The sequence below is a fragment of the Myotis yumanensis genome, unplaced genomic scaffold, assembly GCF_028538775.1.
Source record: "Myotis yumanensis isolate MYYU_CA2020_CCGP unplaced genomic scaffold, mMyoYum1.0.hap1 SCAF_13, whole genome shotgun sequence".
NCBI classification, from domain to species: domain Eukaryota; kingdom Metazoa; phylum Chordata; class Mammalia; order Chiroptera; family Vespertilionidae; genus Myotis; species Myotis yumanensis.
The window spans coordinates 20,619,040-20,641,278 of record NW_027223764.1 but is presented as its reverse complement, the minus strand read 5'-3'; the positions used below and the strand labels follow the sequence as shown (position 1 = coordinate 20,641,278).

At 53.1% G+C, this 22,239-nt stretch overlaps 1 protein-coding gene across 2 annotated transcripts in view; it reads right to left on the bottom strand.

Moving 5' to 3' along the window:
- The window catches only part of CRTAC1 (cartilage acidic protein 1), a 130,439-nt gene that overhangs the window by 31,543 nt on the left and 76,657 nt on the right, over positions 1-22,239 (bottom strand). For both annotated transcript variants that reach the window (XM_070431854.1, XM_070431853.1), the window contains exons 4-5: positions 9,107-9,243; positions 3,918-4,074 (exon numbers count right to left, since the gene is read on the bottom strand). In XM_070431854.1, coding sequence (XP_070287955.1) covers positions 3,918-4,074; positions 9,107-9,243 — 294 coding nt within the window. The remainder of the gene's footprint in view (positions 1-3,917; positions 4,075-9,106; positions 9,244-22,239) is intronic.

The window sequence follows — 22,239 nt, the reverse complement described above, 5'->3', positions numbered from 1 at the left end:
AAAAGTGATGTCCCTTCTTGTCAATCATCTAATGCATCTGATAGCCTGTGTATCTCAGGGCTTTGGGTACCCCTGGCAGGGTTCCCGGGCCCTGGCTGACGGGCCTGTCACTCCAGCCCAGACTGTCCCTGGTTGTCAGATCTGGCTGCACTCCCGCTGCAAGGCCAGAGCCCCCCCGCCCCCCCGGGAAGCTGGGAGGCTTGGTGGCCCCCGCTCTGCTGCCCCTGGTCACCTCTCCAGAGCTGGCTGGTGGGGACCCGCCAGAAGGCCTCAGCTGGGCTTTAGGCATCTCCGTCTCCTCCAATAATGACTTCCTATAAATCAGACCTGCCCTCGCTTTGTTCTGCACTGCTCCCAGCCAACAGCGAAATTCCCCACCCAACATCATAAATCCACCTTCATTTTCTTTCCAAATTTCTTTTAAGGCTTCTTTAATCACCACCTTGCAGCCCGGACAGATGCTCCCTTAAAGGGTGGGGCCAAAATGCAGAGTTCCTGGGGAGGGGTGGAGTTTGGGGGGAGGAGGGGAGGCAGGGTCAGGAAAAAGGGAAGAGATGGATTCGGATGGAGACAGGGATAAAGAGGCCCATGTCTGTGCCCAGGGCTGGGCACCTCGTTTTCTCACAACAGGGGCTGCAGGGTAGAGTTGGGGGGCTTGGGCACACATGGAGAATGCCTCCAGGGCAAGGGCTTGGCCTGCTGGCTTTGTGCTTCACCCTGTGCCCAGCATTGTGCTCCTTATACCAAGGAGATGCGCAACAGAGGGTCCTGGCCATCACTGTTGGAACTTCAGGGGAGTAGTGTGTTGCTGTTTGCTACACTTGGTGGGCACGGCCTGTGTGCTAGGCCTGGTGCCTGGCACGTCTTATGTTTACCTCCTTTCATTCTCACAACACCCCCATTTTGCAGGGGAGAAAACTGAGGCCCACAGAAGGTAAAATCCTGCCTCCACTGCTGCTTGGAAAGGACATGGTGGAGGCAGGATCTGCACCTGGTACTCTGGCTCCAGATGTTGTCCTGGCAGCTGTTAGATGGCTCGTTCAGAGTGCTCACAGGGGCTAAGAGACTTGCCCAAGGTTACTTGGGCCCCAGAGGCAGTGCAGACCTCTTGGTCCCCACCTCCCCGCTCCTTGGATTCCATGCCAGCCTCTGTGATGGGGAGAACTAACTCAGGATTCCCATGAAGGGTAGTTCCCCGCACTGCCCAGGCTCCAAGAAGCTGTGAGCAGCTGAGGAAGCCAGGGCTTGGGACTCTCATCGAACCAGAAGCCATGGGGTGCACTCTTGGCTCTCCCAATGTCCCTCCAGGGGCCCTCGAGTCCCCCAAATCCCCCGAGAGCGGGCATGCTGGCCGCTAGATGGCACTGTGACCCAGCAGAGCAGCAGCCGCCCGCAGCAGAGACAGTCTGGAGAGGTCTCCCCTCCCCCTCCAGAGGAGCCGGACAGCCAGTGCGGGCAGTGCCATCACCCGGCCAGCTGACCTGGTTGCTGGGCCTTCCCCTGCTGCCCTGGGCACCCCAGGCCAGGCGGCTGCTTCAGCCACAAAAATCAGGAACCATATGAAAGTCTGAGTGGCAGTCCCTGGGGCTGTGTTCCCGTGGGGGCGGGCCTTCCTCCTTCCCCAGCCCTCTGTCTTGCAGGCTGGAGCAGGATTCTCAAGCTGGAGGTCATCGGAAAGGTCAGCCAGTGGGGGCGGGGCTGTAACTGCTAGTTTCTCTACACCCTCCCGTGTGACCTTGGGCAAGTCCCTTCGGCCCAGGGACCTCCGTTTGTTCTTTTGTAAAACAGGAAGTTCTCTGAGGTCTGTCCAGCAGATGGGGGCTGTGTGGCTTGGCACCTGGGACCTGCGGCTGCCTGACTGCACAGCTGGCTGTGGCTTGCTACCCTCCCAGCCCGCTCAGGGCCCTGCACCTACTGCCTGCTTCCTCACCCCTTGCCAGCCCCATGGCACTGGCCATGTGCCAGAGCCTCGGCAATCAGGCTGGGCTGCGGTGGTGGTCCTTACATTTGGGGTTCATTCCTGGGATTCAGGGGGGCGCTCAGGGCTCGTTTTCCAGCCAGATGTCCACGAGTTGTTAACGGAATGACAACAGGGCCTGCCGGGTAGAGTTGTTGGGGGGCTTGGCAGACAGGGAAAGGGTGGGCTGCAGAAGGCGGGCAGACATAATAGTAACTTGGTGGGCCAAATACGTTCTTGTCAGCCAAATGGCTTTTGGAGGTCTGCAAAGCTGCTCTAACGTGTCCTCTGGGCACGCCAGCTGCCCCGGCCCGCCTGTGTGCTCCACAGAAGCTGCCGTCCCTTCCTTGAGCTGCCCGGTCCTTCCAGCACAGCCCGGCACAGTTGGCTGGTGCTCCCGCCCCCATCCCCGCTCCTTAGCTGTCTCTTCTTGGTCCCCTCCTTCCCCCTCCTCGGTTCCTGCCAGCCTCTGCCAGCCCAGCCAGCGAGAACAATGTCCCCTTCATGCTCAAACCCAGCTAGCACCTCCTGAATTCTTTCATTCTGTGTGGAACCCTTTCCCAGACCTCGCCGCCCCTCCATCTCGTCATTTTCAAGTGCTACATCTCCCCGGCCCACCCTCCTCCTCCTGCAGATCAAGGCACTTAATTGCCAAGCCAGCCCAGTGCGCAGAACTGGGACCTATTCCGGAAAACAGATTGTACAAATCTAGGCTGAAGCTCCTGCGTGTTTATTCCTTTTCCCGGGAAAACATAGTTTATTACTGACACTCAGCCTTTCCTCTGCACATCCACGTGCGGAGCTCTGGAGGGCTCTGCCGGGCTTGAGCTGTGCCGACGATTTTATTGTCTAGTCATACGTTCCCACAAACTTTGTCAGACAGGCCGACATCCATCTCCCCCTTTCACCGGGGTGGAAAGCTGGCTAGAGGAAGGCATCATAAACTCAGGGGAGGCTGTGACAAGCCTTTCTGGGTAGGAGAGTGGGATTATGCCACCACCCCGGTGTCTGGAAGCAGAGGGGGTGGGGCAGCTCAAATGACCCTCCAGTGTCTTCCCAGCCCCAGGATTCGGATGCAGGCAGGCTGCCACCCTGGAAGCCTGTGGTGCAGATGGGGATGGCTATATTGGGAAGGTCGACCAATGAGAGAATTTCTCTGTCCAGAGGGCGGATGCGGTGTGAGTGAGGCTGGAGTTCACGTGAGAAGTTGTTGTGCACAGCTCTGGCTTCCTGATTTCTGGCACCCAAAACAGGAACTGGATGGCTCTGCCATCAGCAGTCTATTGGCAGATTGTCAGAGTTTAGTCAGCAGCCGTGCTGGCATTAGAAAAACAGCCTTCCCTAGAAAGATCTCCCTGTCAGAGACTCTGACAATTGGTCCCCCATCCAGAAAGATGGCGGGGGGGGGGGGGGGGAGAGCGAAGCGGGGGGAACCTGCCTTCCAAAAAAGTGTGGGAGAGGTTTTGGAACAAGAGCACAATTCTTTGAGCCCAGTTATCCGAGACGGGACCCAGCTGAAGCTCAGGGATTTAGCTAGCACTCAATTCCTGGCTGCTTATGTGCGAGTAAATAATTTCATCTGCTGCTTGGCAATAAAGAATGCTTTCAACCTCAGCCTTTGTGACTTGCCCGTTTTCTCCTGCAGAACCTGTTCACCCGTCATGTGGGTCACAGCAGGGAACGGGGCGAAGGTTCTAAGGACAGGTGATGTTACACGGTGTTCACACCTTGTGTCCTCTGTGCCCCAAGGGGCCCCCTAAAGCCCTCACCTGCCAGGCATCTCGTCAGCCCTTGGAGAGGCACTGCTGGAGGAGCCCTCTGTGGGTGGAGGGATGGAGTAAAGTCTTCATTCTCCCTCCCCAGGGACACCCACCCCTCCTCTCCTGTGGTCTCTGATGAACTAGCCCACTCCCCAGCCCCGACCCCTCCAGCTCGCAGCCTCCCATGTCACTCTGCATACCTGTATACTTGCTGACCCCAGCCTCAGCAGCCACATCTCTGAGCGCCAGAATGCCCCGGGAGAGGTCACTGGCCTCGGGGTCCATTTCAATGAGGGCATCAGGGCCCACGTTACCGTAGGCATAATTGGCGATGTAGATAGAATAGCGTCCGGAGCCCTGAGGAGGAAGGGAAGGAGGTGAGCAGGCCCATCTGGGCTCATCGAGGTCTTCCCCCCAGAAAGAAGCTCTCCCCCTCCTCTCGCAGGACCACAGCTCTTTTACGGGGTGGGGTTCTTCTGCCCGGGGTCTGATGTGCAATGGCCTTGCGGGCTGTGCCCTGCACGACTCCAGAGTGCTTTTCACAGAGGCTACAGAGGGCATGATGCCCCTGGAGTCCCACAAAAAAGCCACCCTCTTTCTCTTTCTATCCTGTTCCAGAAGAACACATCCCTCCCTCTCCCCCAAACCACCTTTTTATAGACAATTTTCTAATGTGCCTCCCTCCAGCTGAGCTCTCTCCAGCTGCCAGCCAGGGTAGCTGCTCAATAAATATTTGCTGATTGATTGATCTACCAGTTCCCATTATTCTCCGTCTCTCTCTCTCTCTCATTCAAGCTCACTCCAGCCAAGATGACAAGCAAATTCCTGAGACATCTCCCTCCCCCTGCCCACCCTATACTTCTTCATTCCTCTGTCTTGGTAGCACGGGAGGCTCGGATATGCAGGGGTCCTCCTTCCCTCCTCCATTCCTTTGTCTTCCCCACATTATATAGAAAGACGTATTGTACTGCTTCTGCCTTTATAACACGGCCTCAAATGTTTTCCCTTTGCGCGCTCCTTGTTGCTGTAGTCATTCTCGTCTGTAGTCCGCACCACTGCTGATGAGACGGTCTGTTCTGCCCATCATTATAATGGTGTTATTTCTCCACTGGATGCCTCCTCTCCCCCAAGAGACCCACACAACTGCGAAATCCGTTTTCTAGCTTTCCTCTCACCCCTTTCAACATTTCCCTCCAATTAATCAGATGGTAGATATTTCGTGAGCTCTAACTACGTGCAAGGCGCTCTGCTCTATGCACTTAAAGTCTTCATTCTTAGGTTGCTTCTAGTCGGGTTTAAAGGCAAGCCATACACACAAAAATCTGCTGAGTTCAAGACAAGAGTGTGCTCTGTCAGCCCCTCTTTTCAACTCTCCCGCTTGCTTCTATTTCTTACCCATGGACCCCATGGGCAGATCCTCGTTCCAACTAACCGGTCACTGACTTTATCTCTTCTCTGGGGCCATTTTCTCCGGGAAAGCTAATTAAGAGCCACTTGGTGGGTGAGGCCAACAAAGGACCTCAGGGTGTCCTGGGGGATGCTGACACATCAAGAATCATACAATTATATATAAATGTTATTTATATATAAAAATATAAATACCTGGTATTGCCTACTTGCTGACCCCAGCCCCAGAATGCCCCAGGAGAGGTCACTGGCCTCGGGGTCCATTTCAATGAGGGCATCAGGCCCCACGCTACCGTAGGCATCATCATATGTATATGATTGAGAAAGTGTTTACAAGATTTCCTGGGTAACAGAAGAGGGGCTCCTACCCCAGAGGAAGGGCACCTAGTCATTGGAAATTCAGAAAAGGTTTTCTAAGAGGAGCATCAGCCAGGTGAAGTGGAGGGGAAAGGGCCTTCCAGGCAGAGACGAGACAGAGAATGATGTATGTAGGGAACCCACAGCAGTTGGCTGAGTGGTGCTGGAATGTAAAATGCGAGGCAGGGCATGCCAGGGGACAGCGCTGGAGGAGGCGGCGGTGCTGCTCCCTAGGGCCTTGGACACCCTTTCGTTTTTGGTTTTCCGGGTCTCTCTCCTGCTACCTGGGAATCGATGCTTTACAAACCTCTTTACTCAAAGGGGTCCCTGGACCAGCAGCACTGGTGTCATCTGAGACCACACCCATGTTAGAGCTCTCAGGCCCCACCCAGATCTGTTGAAACAGAACCTGTATTTCACGAGACCCCCAGGCGATCCTATGCGCACGGAAGTTTGAAATGCACGGCTTTACAACATGGCTTCATGGTTAGGGGAGAACTGTGAAAGGTTCTTGCCCATCACAGGGGCTTGGCATACGTGGGTGGAATGACTGGGTACACAGTGAATGAATGGGGCCAAAGGGGAAAGTCACCATCACTGTCACGGCTCCTGACCCTACCAGCTGTTAGCAATTTCATGCAGAAATGTGCAATTAAAGCCTAAGTAAATTGAGATGCACTCTGCTAGAAATTAGGATATTTATAAAATTCACTCATACCTACTTCCTGACTTCAATGTATTGGGGGGGGGACACTAAGCTGGCAAACATAGGTGCGTGACAGCCGTAGGAGACGGCAGAAATGCACGTGTGAACTTGACCACAGTCATTTTGGGGAAGCTGAGATGGAGGTCATTCCAGGAAAAGGAAGATGTTTCTAGAGCTTTAGGGCTAGGACAGGAGGCCTCACCAGTTAGCCTAGCACGTGGAGGGCTTGTTCCAATGTGGATGTAGGGCTCCGTCCCAAGAGGTTCCGATTCAGGATGTCCGGAGTGGGCTCTGAGAATTTGCATTTCTAACAGGTTCCCAGGTGAAGCTGATGCTACTGGTCCAGGAACCACACTTTGAGAACCGCCGGTCCAGGCCTATTAGCCTGGGCCCTAGTCCAGGCTCTCCCCCTAACTGGCTCCTGGTCCTGGGGCAGATTCCTCACCCCTTCAACTGCATCTCCTCGCCCGTTAAATGGGGATCATATTCTCCCTGCTTCCTGGCAGGGTTGTTGAGAAGATAAAATGAGACAATGTATGTGAAAGGTCTTTGAAAGATAAAAATGCTATATAAACATGAGGCATAATCATTATCGATCAGGGAACGCTTCTTGTAAGAGATTGGCTTTGAGTTGGATCCAGAAAGGTGGGTGAGTGACGAGGCAGCTGAAGATGAAGGGCAGGCAGTGTTCCAGGTTTGGGGCTGAGAACAAGTGAGGGCTGGAAGGGGAGAGGGAGGGAACGGCAGATGGGAGGGTTGAGGCATTTATCTGGTGAGATGGTCCTCCAACTTGAGCCTGCATCATATTCACCTGCAGGGTTAGGTGAAACCCAGATGGCTGGGCCCTCCCCCCAGGATTTCTGATGCTGTAGGGCTGGAGGGTGGACTGGGTTGGGGCCTGAGGACTTGCATGTCTAACAGTGCTGATTCAGCTGGTTGGGGACCACACTCTGAACAACACTGACTAGGTAGACTAAAAGGCCCTAGACAGGGTCTGGGGGCTGAGGAAGGCGCAGGGTGAATGCCATAATAGGAGTCGTGGTTAGAAATTTGTGCCGGATACTGGTTCACTCAGAGGCAGGGTAGCTGAGTGAAAGGGTATCTGATTCACTTTCAGGCGGGCAGGACTCAATTCTTGGCTTTGCCTGCCACTCACTGTGTGACCAAGGTCAAGTTGCTTAATTGTCCCAAGGGTCAGTTTCCCTATCTGTAAAATGGGGATGCTGAGAGTATCTACCTCATAGGCTTAGTATACGGATTTAATAAGATGATGCTTATAAACCACTCAGCACAGGGCTGGGCATGTTGTTAGTTTAATAAATGATCGCTATTGTTGTTATGATTGTTCTCGAATTTTCTTACATCTCGCTGCATTCCTACCTCTCAACTTCCAGGCTGGCACTGACCTCTTCCACAGGTCTCAGGCCCCAGGGACTGCGAGGTGGTGGTGGACTCAGAAAGCAACCCCTCTGCTGGCGGCAGATGGGCTGAGGCTTGGGCTGGGCAGGGACTGAGTGAGCAGCTAAGTGCCTGCCTACTGTGCTGCATGTCCATGCTTTTTTAAAAATTATTTTGCATTTTGCACAGTGCCTTTGTCCTGTGGTTAAATGTGTGGGTGTGCAGATGACCTTGTTAGGACAGAGAGTGCATCTCTTTGTGATTAACCTTCAGGCCCTCCCACCAGCTCTGAGAAGGCTCCCACCTTAGCAGAGTGTGGAAAGCCTTGTTCCTGAAAGACCGAGACAGGAAGCCAGCAGGACACTGGGTCTAGGTCCCCAGCAGCAGCCGGCCTGGCACCTCTTAGACCCTCCCCACTCCCTGGGGCCGCTCACAGAGCCGCCTCCCCTTCCCTCCCACCAGGCAGGAGTCCAGGTGGCACAGATTCAGGTCAGGGCTAAATGTGGTTTCACAGCCCAGCTTGGCTCCTCTTCTCAGCACCAGCTTGTTAAGAAATAAATATTTATACCTGGCACCTGCCTTCTCCCAGGTCCTGGAGCCCCTGCTGTGAAGGTTCACGCTGAATCCCCAATCCCCTCTGTGCCATCTCATTCCTGAAATGAGCCAGCCCCCTTGCCCCTGCCCCGCCCCATGGAAGCTGGGCAACAGCTGGGTCCCTGATTTAGTGAGGACTGTTTTGTAAAGTCAAGGAGGGGGTGGCAGGGGAGCAGGTGACACGAGGGATAAATCACCTCCACAGGACGCCTCCAGCTCTGGCTGGGGCTGCTGGGATGCATGCCCGGTGGGGGGGGGGGGGCAGGTCCCCCAGGGCAGATGGCTGCAGCTGCTCCTCCTGCTCCCCACTTGGCCTTTCTTCCCCGTCCTTCTTGTAGGGTGGACCAGCAGGGCAGAAAGGTATTGATAGAGATATTGATTAACGGAGGTACTTGTGCACTGTGGCAGCCTCCCACTCACCCACCTGTGAGCCCCTTTGTCATGCTTTCATTTGTTGGATCAATATTTACTGGGGGCCCTATGGCTCAACGCTTGGCACATAGTAGGCACTTAACAAATGTTAGTTGAATGAATGAATAAGTGCACAAGGTTTACAGCTAGAAGATTGCAATTCAGGTCCTGGCCACACCATGGGTCCTCAGGTCAGTCACTGTCCTAAGCTGGGCCTCGGTGACACTGTCCAGCGGATGACAGCACCTAGCCAGTTGCCTCACTGGTTGCTGGGAGGGCCTCATGGGAGAAAGGCTGTGAAAGTATATTGTAACTCATCCTGCAAGTCTTGGTTGTTACTCTATAGCACCTACTACGTGCAAGACACTGGGAGCGCTGAGATGGTCCAGCCTTTGGCTCTGCTTTTGAGAGCCACACTCTGTCTGGGGACATCTGCCTATTGGCTACCCTCCAGCTCTCCCATTGCTGTTTCCCCCCAACCCCCCGCCCAGGTCCTCCATGCACCCCTGAACTCACCGTCCTGTCCACACAGGCCACAGAGCGCCCGGCAAAGAGGCTGGCCACGCCTCGGGCCACGTTGACCTCGTCGCTCAGGATGTCTTCCCACCTGCTATTTCGGAACTTGAATAACTTGTCTGTGTACGTGGCCACCCCTGGAGAGAGGAGGAAAGGGAGGCTGGTGGACCAGGGCCCAGCTATGTCTCGGAGTACCTGCCACAGGGGTTGGGGCCACTGGTGGATGGGTCATCTGCTCAAGATGAACGCTCTTGCAGTACTCACTCAGGCAGGGAAGACTCCTGTGTTTGGGGGCACTCAGGTATTTTCAGTAGAGAGCAGAGACTCTGAGGCCTATCACAATGGCCAGCCCGGCCTCAGAAACTATGGAAGTGACGTTATTGCTACTATGTGTCTGAGATGAGCCTCAACATTGGGATTCCACTGTCTGCACGTGCTCCTACATCATCATCAGGGAGACCCGGGATTGCCACTATTTCAGGACCCAAACTCAACCCAGAATGGCTCTTTCTCCAGGAGCTGTCCCCTACCTACATTCTCTGCTGGATTGCAGGACCTGATTGGGGTCTCAGAGGAAACCGGGTGTGTCTCCAAGTTCTGATCAAGGAAGGGACTGGAAGTTTATCTCCGACAGGTCTGTCACCTCCACCCTCAGGGAACCAGGTGGCAGTAGGGTTAGCACTCGGGCAGCCCCGGGAGGCCCCTGCTCCCAGGACTGGGGAGTCCTAGAGGATATTGATCCCCTCGAGAGCTGGAGGGAGGCTAAGGCCCCTGAGCTCAGGGAGTCTGCACCACACAACATGCCATATGTAACTGCAGGAGGTCCGTGGCCACCTGCAGCTCCTCCTGGGGACATGGTGAGGAACTTCCGGTGGTGGGAGCTCAAGTCCTTCTGAGACCATGAAAGCAGAGCTCTCCCCTCTGCCCTCACCTTAGTTCATTTCTTGCAAATGTGAGACCCAGAGCATCCATGTTTTAGGAGGGATCACATTCTACCCTTAAGGACTCGCACGGGAAACACAGGAGGAGCAGCTAAAGGAACCGGGAAGGTGAGCTTGGGGAAGCGTGGGCTTGGGGACAGAGCTCCTGCACTTGACTCTCTGGCTGGCCCGGGGGAGAGGCAATGGGCTTAGCGTAAAGGGAAAAGTGTGGTGCAGCGGTTAAGACCTCAGGGTCTAGAATGAACCAGCCCAAGGCTCAGTCTCAGTTCCATCCAGATTCTACTTCCAGGTTTTAGTTGTTGACTTCAAGGATGGTGCTTAGCATCTTTGAGCCTCAGTTTTCTTAACTGTAAATGGGGATGACAAAAACAGCATTCAAGCCTTAGCTGGTTTTCTCAGTGAATAGAGCGTCAGCCTGCGGATTGATGGGTTCCAGGTTCAATTCCGGTCAAGGGCACATGTGTGCAGGAGGCAGCCAATCAATTATCTCTCTCATCATTGATGTTTCTATCTCCCTCCCTCTCCCTTCCTCTCTGAAATCAATAAAAATATATTTAAAACAAACAAACAAACTGCATTCAAGTTTACCATGACGAATAAATGTGATGATGCACATTAAAGGTTTGGCCCAGCACCCCCCCCCCCCCCAAAGTGCTATGTATTAGCCAGAAATAATGATTCCAATTTCATAGATGAGATGTTCTTAAGGTGCTTTAGGGACATAAGATCTGCACTGCAGGGGTTTGTGAGAGTCAGAGTGGGAATGAATGAATGAGAATGAGTATGTGAGAGTAAGCAAGGGAGAGTGGGAGAGTGAACGTGTGAAGTTGTGGAGAGAGAGTAAGAGTGAGTGCATGTGAAGGAAGTGTGAGTGTGAGTGTGACGATGAGTGGGTGTGTGAAAGTGAGTGTGAGTGTGTGTGGGTGAGGGCGGTGTATGAAGGACCTTCCAGTGGCTCTGCCCGGGAGAGGACAATAGGGTTTGCTCTCTGAGTGGCCTAACACCACAGGAGCCCATGGAGGCTGGTGCACAGGCTGCGGGGTCTGGAGTTGGTCTCAGGGATGCTCTCCAGATATCTGAGAGGGAAGGCCCTTCGTGAGCAGAGCGGGAAGCAGGCCCGGGAGACCGGCAGGTGTTTGTTCAGGTGGAGGCCTGGGCTGGGAGCTGCAGCGGGCTCTGCGTAGAGCTGCTGTGGGTGGGGCGGGATGCTCCTGGGGCAACTGCGGAGCCGAGTCCTGACAGAAGCACAGGTGCAACTCTGACTGGGGAGCCCAGGGGCCTGGCCGGTCCTTTCTTTTCTCCCAGCCTTGGTTTCCTTTGTGAGAGTCAGGGGTGACAGCTGTGCACCCTCCCTCACAGCGTTGCTGTGGGAATTATAGGAGAAATCGCACTGAAGTTTGGCCCAGGTCCGGCACCCCCAATTGCTCACCAGAAGCTCTGCACCCCCAGGTTCACAGCCCCTCGTCGTAATCCCTGGGGGTCCGAGGCATTTAGAAATTTAGATTTTTCCTTCCTGGTTTAGAAATGTAACAGTGCACACACCGTTTATTACATAACACGCCCAGCAGGGACCGGGGTGGCACCCCATAATTAAACACATTAATATTTTTGCAGTGAAATATATGAATATTCACATGAAGTGGGATAAATAAAGCCATAAATAGCTCACGTCAGTTCAGGACAGGTTTTGCTATCCACTCTCTTTCCTGCAAACTTAAAAAAAGCACTTGAGGCTTTCAGAGCGTTTTGGATTTCAGGACTACGGACAGGGACTATGGACCCAGACTTCCATCCTCGCAGCTGCTGCTGCTGTACCGGAGGCAGTGGCAGCCTTGTCATCGCTTCCTGGCGCCTGGGGGACCTCCAGTGGCCCTGCAGGCCGCCCGCTCGCCAGCCTCCCCCAACAGTCAGTGACCCTTGCCCTTCTCTGTCAAACCAGGGCCCCTATAGACTGTCCTTCCGGCTAGTCCAGTCCCCCTGAAACACTGAGGTTCAGTTTGACCAAAGCCTGGGCCAGGTGAGAGAGCAGCTGCCGGCAGCCAGGGCTCCACATGGCTCTGATGGGCACCTCTGCGTTCAGTGGGAGAAACTGCTCAGTGGCTGCGCTCCTGCCTCAGCGAGATGAGAGGAGAAAACGGGCCCAGGGTGGCTCTAACCAGCTCTGTTTGCCTCATCACTCCCAGGACAACAATTCCCAAAGTGTGCTTTGTGGAACCCTGTTTTCTGTGAGCTGCCTGGAGAAAAGACCTCGTGATCATCGGAGTGCGGCAAAGACCATACCTTCCATCCCCCTCTTGGAGATTTCACAATGGACATGAGTCTATTAAAACTTTGAAAGGTCCTGCCATAAATTACCTGCATCATTTTATGGAATCCAGCCTTTCCCAAACGAGCTTGGTCACGGAACCCCTTTGTGCAGCTCACCTATCAGCGTCCTGCGGAACTAGGGCTGTTCTTAGCAAACTGCTGTCCTACTGTGTTGCTGTCTGGCCAGAGGGGTAGGGCGGGCGTCCAGTGCTGCTAGCCTCTTCCTCCGTTCCAGCCTCCTGGCTTCCGGGCTGACCGAGGACGCCCAGAAGAATAAACTAATTAAGGTAAAATGTGCAGCAGCGATGCGGAGCCTTGTAGATCATAAATGGGAACGGCAAAATCAATGGCAGCCCTTCTGCAGGCAGAGGCCCGAGGCCTGGGCGACGGGAGGGACGGGAGCCCGTGATTTAGGAAGAGCAAACGCTCTGGCAGCTGCAACCTGGGTAATTAGGTGTGTCAGGAAGACAGATAAACAGCGAGCTGTGCGGGTCGATGGCACTGGCAATAAACACCCCGCACTGGCCCCCCGGCCCATGTCAGCACCTAATCCCGCCTCTGGCTCCTTGTAGCTGCACTCTGCCCTGGGTCCCTCACTGAGTCGGGGTGGGGGGCAGCTGCTCGGGAGAGGACAGGCTGCTAGCTGCAGAAGAGAGGGGTTCTCCTGAGCCCCTGGGGGAGAAGCTGAGAGGGCAGGGGACTGAGAGAAACGGGAAGGTATTCAAGGGCAGGGCAGAAGGCTCTGGAGGTCACGCCCTTGTGAGAGGCACCTCTGGGGACTTCCATTTCCCCCCTGACTTTGGCATCCTGGCATTAAAGGAGCCTTGAAGGTCTCAGAGTCCAGTGGGTGAGGCTCAGGTGCCCACCAGGCCCTGCCAGTGGCTGTAGGCAGCCAGTTGGGAAGGCCCAGTGGGTGAGGCTCAGGTGCCCACCAGGCTCTGTGGAGCGCCGGCTGCTCTGAGAGGCCCCAGGAAAGTAGGAGTCTCTGCCCATGACCCAGGGCACTTATGGTCCATTTGACAGCACAAGGGACAGACAGGTAGAAGAGGTGCCATGGGATCGTAGTAAAACTACTACTACCTAACATGTCTACTACATGCATGTCTATATGCCAGGCACGTCACATATTAACCCTCACTCAACCCTAACACAACCCACAAGATGGGTACTATTTTCATGCCCATTTTACAGATGAAGGACCTGAGGCACAAGAGACCACGCGGGACTTGCCTAAGATTCCACAGCTAGCAGAACCCCTCAGGGCAGGGCAGGACAGCACATCCTGGAATCGCGGGGAAATCAGGATGGAATAGGCTACAGTGATCAGGGAGGGCTTCATGATGGAGGAGGCACCTGAACGGGGACTTGAAGGGCCAGAGTATCAACAGCAGTGACTCTGGTTTATGGAGCACTTAGTGCAGCCAGGCTTCACAGGAAACATTCCTTTTTTACAACCATCACCTTGACTAATCCTGTGGCCACCCTGAGAGATAGTTGCTTCATTTTACAGGTGGAAAATGGAGGGGCAGAGAGGTTAAGTGCCCAAGGCCACAGAGCTAGTAAATGGTTGAGACAGATTCAAACCCAGGGCTGACTCCAAAGCCTATGCTTCTGAGCCTGCACTATATGGCTTAGCCAGGCAGAGGAGGGGGTGGTGCACTGGGCAGGCAGGTAGCATAGACAAAGGCACAGAGGGGCACCGAGTTCGCCTAGAGAGGAGGGTTTGTGCAGGTGGAGGAGGAAGCATGGCAGGGCAGCGAGACCCCCTACTTCTAAGTGCTGAGGGCGGAGAGGTCATTGGTGGTTTCTGATCTTGGGAAGACAGTGTTTCCAGAAGATTACCCTGGCAGTGGAGTGAGTGGTGGGCAAGCCAGAGAGCAAATGAAATGGGTGGCCACTCTTGTAGTAGCTCATGCTTGATCTGGGGTGCTGACAATGGGAGTGGAAGCAGTGCTGGGAGCAGACAGGGCAGAGCTGGGTGTGGTGGGTCAGAGCAGGGGAGTGGTCCGCAATGTGGTGGCAGGGACAGAAGCAGGGGCATGGGGCCAGCTGGGGTGGCAGGAGCTTGCCTTCAGACAGTTTGCATTTTAGGTGGTCAAAGGGTGGCTGTGGAAGGCATGGTGAAGAGGTCACCGGCCATGAGGGATGGCAGCGTGCAGAGCGGTGAGGCTGGAGCTGGGGCAGAAGGGAAAGACCAGTGCCACAGACTGAGTCCCAGGGAGCAGCTGCAATTGAGTGTAGGAGGAAGAAGAAGGGGCAGAAATGGAGGAGTCATCAAACATGGAAAAGGAGGTTCTGCACCGAGGGCAGTGGTGTCAATCAAGCAAATGGCACTCAATTCACCATCCCTTTCTCCCCTCCACACCCAGCTCTGCCCCCAGAGGGCAACTTGGAGCTACTGGGAGAGCAAGTTTGGGCCATAAAAGACTCTCAGGATCATTGGTCTGAGTGCCTCCTCCCCCAGAGGCTGCCCAAGCTCAGGGAGATGTCCTGACTCATGGCCTGGCATCGGTGAGGGAATGTGTGTGGCAGGGCAGAGGCTCAGCCTCCAACCTGGTTCCTAAGGCCAAGGGATTACTGCCAAACAGCAGGGTTAGGGAGGTAGCCTAGGTTGACCTTGGGCAATTCATGAACTTGTATTTCTCTTCTTTGTAGCATGGGATAATGAGAATGGCCACCTATTCTTCAGGTTGTTGTGAGGATTCAATTAGATAACGTAAGTGAAATATTTAGAGTGATACCTGGCACATAAAAAGTTCAATAAATAACAACAATACTATTATCATCAGCAACATCCTTATCCTCACAATCATTACCTTCTTCATTCTCTTACCACCACCACCATCATCATCATCATTGAGGGAATTACAGGGCATGACCACTGAAGGTCCTCATGAGTCAACCCTAGGAGGCCACTGTGACATTAAGTGTAAAATGCTTTACATGACGTAGTCAGTGAAAAGCCAGCAAGTTAATGATGGCCCCGGGAAGAATGAATTCAGGCAAAGGACAGTTCTAAAAAGAATGAACCCAGTCTTCCCTGGCCCGCCCCGCCCCCCCATGTAATTTCTGAGCCCTGTCTTCCTTTCCACCCCATGATGAGGAGGCAAATCTGACCAACCCCTGCCAGGTGCTCCGCTCACATTAGCTTATTTAGCCCTCTCCACTGTCGTATCAGGAAGATAGATCCTTCATTTTCCAGAGAGGAACTGGGGCTCAGAGGGTAAAACCATTTGCCTAAGGTTGCACAGCTGTCAAGTGGCAATGCTGAACTTCAAATCGTGGTCTGACTGCCAGGTCCCCCTTTGCTCCCCTTCCCCCATATTAAAGACCTGGGGTGGGGGGCGCTGGTGGAGGGAAGTCCTCCGTTTCCTAGGATCCTAGGTCTGTGCTATGACGGAGGAAATGTCCTTTGGGGCCCCATGCTCTCACGGTGCTGCTTTGACAGCCTCACCCATTCTTGCTGCATGGGGGGGGGCGGGGTGTGCGTGTGAATGAGGCACAGTAGGGGTGGGGGTGGGGCAGGGAGCTGAGTTGTTCATGAGCTCATCTCCCCCAGTGGGCCATCCTGGGCGAGCTGGAAATCAAGATTGTGCATTTAAGGGAAACATCACTGGGGGGACAGGGGACCCTAGAACCTAGAGGATCCTGGGGAAATAGGGCAGAGGCTCAGGGCTGTGTATCCGAGGCTTTGCCAGGCACGGGAAGTCCTGGACATCCGGTTAAAATGCAGATTCGGGTTCAGTGGGTCTGGGGTGGGGCCTGAGATTCTGCGTACATATGAGCTTCCAGCTGTTGCCAGTGCTGCTCGGAACACCCTCTGAGTAGCAAGAGGTAGGTACCTGGATGCAGCTGGACCTGGGTCTAGGTGACAGAGCCCTGGACAGTGGGTGTGCTCGCTCTCAGGAGCAGATGGCTCGTCTGCTGTGTAGGCAGAGGAGGCTGGAAGTGCGTCCCGCCCCCAACTCCCTTTCTTCTCTCTGGCACTGTGACTGACGCCTCCTCTCTGAGAGGTTACAAAAGCCCCTGCTGAAGGCCTAAGTATAACACAGAGCACAGAAGCCATCAAAGAAAAGGGTGATAAATCCAAGTCCATAAAAATAAAAATTTTCCGCATTGCAAAACCCACCATGAGCAAAGACAAAAGAAAAATGACAAACAAGGGGGAACTATTTGCAACTTGTATTGCAGACAGAGAGCGAATTTTCCTAATTTATAAAGAAGTGTTACAAATCAATAAGAAAAAAATGGGCAAAGGCTATGAGCAGACAAGAGATTCAACTGTATAAAAACATGTTCAGCCTCATTCATTTTAAGAAAGATGAAAATTAAAACTACACATAGGTACCAATATTTGCTATCAGATTGGCAAATATTTTAAAAAACGATGACACACTGTGTTGGTGAGAATGTGGGGAAATGCTCACTTGCATCAGGGCTGATGGAATGTAATTAGGAATGTCCCTTTGAAGCACAATTTGGCAATGACTATCAAAACTGCACACGTATATTCCTTTGATGTAGCAATTTCATTTCTACAAACTTACAGAGAAACACCTGCAATTGTGGAAAATGGCACGTTATACAAACTTATGGATTTGGTGGCACTGTTTATAAGGGCAAAAGATTGCAAAGAATCTAAGTGTTCATCAATAAAGGACCCATTCAATGAGTGGCAAATCTATACAATGGAGTACTCTACAGCCACAAAAAATGAGACATCTCTTTGTGTGCTGCCATGAAATAACAGCCAAAATTTATTGTTAAATGAAAAAAAAAAATGAGGGGCAGCACTGAGAAGAGCATCCTATTATTTGTGTAGAAAAGGAGGGAGGTATGTGTAGATTGAAGATAGCAGATTGTCAGGGACCATTCTCCTCAACGAAATGACAAGTGGTGGGGCTCACAGCTCGTGCCGATGCATCCAGTACCCACACTCCTGTAACCCCCAGATCACATAAGGAGGAGAGCTCAGGGCCGTGCAGGGCAGCAGCTGGTGGCCAGGGCAGGACTCCTGGGGGATGGGCTCTGACCGGGAACTGTAGGAGGCCCTGGGTCCCTGGATGTGGAAGGAGGTGCTGGGACCAGCCTTTTCTCCCCCTTTGTCCTGCACGCTCCTCTACGTGGTTTTCACCAAGTTAGTGTTGCCTGCAACAAACTGGCTTGTGTTTTTCCAGATCAGTTTAGCCGTAGCTGGTTATTGGGCCCTGGCCTTCCTGGGATTGTGGTCAACCTTTCTCTGTTCCCTCCCTCTCACCCACTCTCCAACTCTTAACCCTTGACCCATCCCATCTGGAACCATCATCTGGGTGGCCTGTTGTTTACACTATGGTCCTTTTCTCTTTCTGCTCCTGGAGTCTCTCTTTTTCAAGGGCCAGGAGGGAGGCCTATGGAACCTCTGCCCAGGACACTGCTAGAGGCTCTGGCTTTCCTCATGCCACAGAGTCATAACAACCATTGCTTGGAAAGCACTTCTTCAGTCCTAGATACTACAAGTGCTTTTCCTTTATTATCTCATTTGTTCATTCAAATAGATGTATTAAATGTTTACTAAGTGACATAAGAACGTTGGTCTTGGAGATACAGCAGCAAACACGACAACGTTTCCATACCCATGGAGTTGAACAGAAGAGAAGCAGAGGTGAACCGCAGACAAATGCATCACATGCTTTCAGACAATGGGAAGTGCTATGAAGAGAAATAAAGCAAGTGAAGGGTATAAGGAGTGGTAAAGGTATGATTTTAAGGTGTCCATCTGAGGAGGGGCCTGAGTGAAGGGAAGGAGTGAGCCCTGAGAACAGTGGTGGGAAAAGCAAGTAAAGGGAACAGCATGCCCGAAAGCCTCAGGTGGGAATGCAATGAGTGAAAGGAAGAGTGGAGGAAACAAGGTTAGAAAGGCAACCTGGCTCACGTCAGGAGGGGCTTTGTAGGCAATGGTCAAGACTCTGGAGAGAGTCTATGGAGCCATTGTAGTTGAGCTTATGAAAAACAATTTTAATGTGTATTTCTTATTGTTCACAGTATTACAGATGTCTCCCATTTATGCCCTTTACCCCTGTCCTCCCAGCCCCTATCTACCCCTGCCAGGTCTTCACCACGCTATTGCTTGTGTCCATGGGCTATACATCTACACTAATAAAAGAGAAACATGAAAATTGGTGTCACTCCGCTATGCCCACCAGCCAATCAGATGAGTATGCAAATTAACCCAACAAAGATGATGGTTAATTTGCATACGCAGGCACGGAGCGAAGACTGAAGGCTCCAGATGGAGTGAAGACTGAAGACTAAAGACTGAAGAGGCTTGGCTTCTCCCCTGCGGCCAGACCAAAGGCCTGGGTCCCAGGTACCAGAGGAAAACCGGTGCCGGAAGCCAGGGGAAGGAAGTCCTATTTGGCGAATCTTCATGCAACAGGCTTCTGGTATCTATATAAAAGGCTAATATGCAAAGTGTTCTCTTGGGAGTTTGACAGGGAGACTGGGAGTTTGATCGCTCGCTATGACGTGTGCTGACCACCAGGGGGCGGCGTGGAACGAAGGAAGGTCCTGGCCAGCGGCCAGAAGGCCCCAATTGGCCCAGATTGCCAGCCAGGCCTAGGGACCCTACCCATGCACGAATTTTGTGCACCAGGACTCTAGTAGGTATATAAGTGCTTTGGTTTATCTCTTCTTGTCCCCCAAACCACATATAAGAGCTTATGAAATTGATATGATTTTTCCTGTTCTACAGATGAAGGGTTTGAGACTGAGAGAGATCAAATATCCTGTCCAAGGTACCCAGTAAATAAAGGAAGATCCCAGGTTGTACAAACTGACCCCCCCTCACAGCACTCCTAGGATACAGGTCTCAGTACTCTTCTGGGCACTCCAGTGCTGACATTCCGAAGGCTGGCTGAGCGAGAGGACAGGGACTGTCCTGCCTCAGGTCCTTTTGATGCTCTGCCACAGGCTAAAGGAGCCCCCATCATATGCCCTGGGCAGGCAGGGGCTGGCTGGGGGCTCCTGGAGAGGATCTCAGGTTACTGCGGTGGGTAGGGTGGCAATGGTTGAGTGTCATGCCAGCTGGACCCTGGGAAGTGCTGACACAGCACAAATGTCCGGAGTCCATACCCCGCCCACTGTCGATGAATCAATTGAATCACTCAACTGAAAAATTAACTCAAACCCACAGACATCCCTCCAACCCACAGAAGGTCACGGGGAGGTGCATGCCTGAGGCTGAGGCTGCGGGGCACCATCTTCCTCACCCCAGCCCTGGGGGCCCAGCCCCAGCCTCTCTCAGGAACACTTGTGCCGTCAAACCCAGGAAGCCCAGGACCTTCGGGGGGGAAAGGGGCTCCATTTTGCCTGTCTCCCCTATTTTGCCCTCTGTTGGCAAAACCTTCTCTCAGGCCTAATGGCTTGCATCTGGTCTGTTCTTCCTGGATTCACTTATCAAGTTTTAATTGTGCTGTTAGGATGCTCAAGGTCTGGCTGGGCCGGAGGGATGCACAAAATGACTAAGACAGGGATTTTTGCCCTCAAGGAGCTTAGAGTCCAAGGGGCTGGGCGAGGGTTGTCAGGTACCTAGAGAAATATAAGGTCATGTTGGGATAGAGTGTAAACTTCATAAGGACAGGATTTTTCTGTTTCATTCACTGGGGCATTCTCAGTGTCTAGAATAGTGCCTAGCACACAGTAGGTGCTTAATAAATATTTGTCCAATGAATGAATGCATTAGTGAATGAAAGGGGCTACGGTTAGGCTGAGCATGGAACTAAGGTGATTCTGGGATAGTGGACCCCCTTTCTCCAATACACATGGAAATCTGATAACTGAGTCCCGTCCCCAGAGGTTTGGATTGGGCTGGACCGGGGTACACACTGGGCACTGGGAGTGATAAAAGCTCCCCCGGGGATTCTAATGTACAGCCTTGGCCTTGCACCACTGCTCTAGGATTCACAATGGAAGACTAAGAGAGTGGGAGGGGCTGCTGCTTGAGAGACATCTGACAGGTCCCATCCCAGGTGCTGTGCTCAGTGAGTGGGGAGGAGAGCCTGCCCTTCCTCTGGCGTCCTGCCTGCAGAGCCCATGTTGAACACCCCCTCCCACAGTTCTCCTTGTTTCTGTTTCCCTGCCCTCCAGCATCTTCCTGCGGACTCACCCTCTCCTCAGCCGTCCCTTGCTGCTGCCCCCCTCCTGACATTGTCCCACATTAAAGGGTTGATCAGCCCATCAATTAATTGTGTCCTAATCCAATCTTGGCTTGGTTGGAGAGAGGGCAGTAAATCCAGCTGGGTAATCATGCCCTGATATTTGTGTAGGGATAATTACTATCTCTCAGGCCTCACTTGGTGGCAAGATGAGATGAAAACCCATAAAACACCACGAGGGGCTGTGGCTCATTGTTTCTTGGCTGCACAAGGCTGGCTGTCAGCCAGCCAGCCCTGCCCGCCCCTGCCCCTGGCACCAGCCCCAACCTCATCTCCAACCTCGTCCCCTCCCATTCATGCACCTGGCAGGGCTCAACATCAGAGGCAGCCTAGGGTCTGGATCCTGGCTTGGGCTCAACAACTGGCAGGGGCCACACGATGGGCCCTGGGGACAGCCAGTGTGGGGCTGGGGAGAGGGAGAGAAGGTGGTTCTCACAGCCAGCCAATCACCTGCCCCCAGGAGGTTAGGACCGTGAATACACAAGTATGAACCATATGGTATCATTCAGACTAAACCAAGAGCCTGCTGCCATCTGGGAAGAATCCAGTGCATGTCCAAGCGGACCTCACAGGGACATGAGGTCCTGCATCCTTCAGGAGGACGCCCTGGCCTGGGACTCCCCTGCAGATGTGATGGCCCCACAGGAGAAGACTTCATCCTAGGGCAGTGGTTCTCAACCTGTGGGTCGCGACCCCTTTGGGGGTCGAACGACCCTTTCACAGGGGTCGCCTAAGACCATCGAAAAAACACATATATAATTACATATTGTTTTTTGTGATTAATCACTATGCTTTAATTATGTTCAATTTGTAACAATGAAATCGGGGGTCACCACAACATGAGGAACTGTATTAAAGGGTTGCGGCATTAGGAAGGTTGAGAACCACTGTAGAGTGTCTTGGTTAAAAGGATAAAGCTGGAGTCAGACCCCTAGGTTTGAGTCCTGGTATTTACAAGTTGTGTGGCCTTTGACAAGTCATGTGATCTCTTTGTGCCTCAGTTTCCTCAACTGTAGAGTGAGATGCACCAGTACCTAACCTCATCAAGCTACTGTGAGGCTTAAGTGAGATACTTATGATAGAGTGCTTAGATCAGGGCCTGCTTGCTATTTACGTACTACCCGTTACCATTTTTGTTACTATTATTTAGCCTTCTGTGCATCAATTTCTTTCCTCCATTCCTTAGGACCGTGCTACTCAGTGTGGTCCCTGGACCATCAGCATCATCATAGCCCAAGCGTATGTGAGCAGTGCAGGATTTGGGCCCCACTCCACTGCCGAGTCAGAATCCGCATTCCCACAAGACCCCCAGGTGACTAGGATGGATGCTCTGGGCTAGAAGAGGCTCCATGAGCTCAAGGTCTGTCTTCCTTAAAGTTGTACCCCCATTGCCCAGCACCTCTGGCATGGAGCAGGTGCTCGGCAGGAATTTGTGGTGTGAATAAATGAGCTACGCTGAAAGCTGTGGGTTCACTGAAGGATTTCAAAGCATTTTTGAAAGGCCCCCTTGAAACAGCATGGAGGGCAATTACGGGCAACATTTGTTGCTATGGTGGCCACCTGGGTGAGAGTGCTGCGTGGTTGAGCCTGGCCGGAGCAGTGGGGAGGGAGGGGAGAGGAGGGGCTAGGAGGACTGGAGGCTGCTCCTACCTACCGGGAGGCCAGAGGATAAAGTCTGAAGGTAAGGACAGGC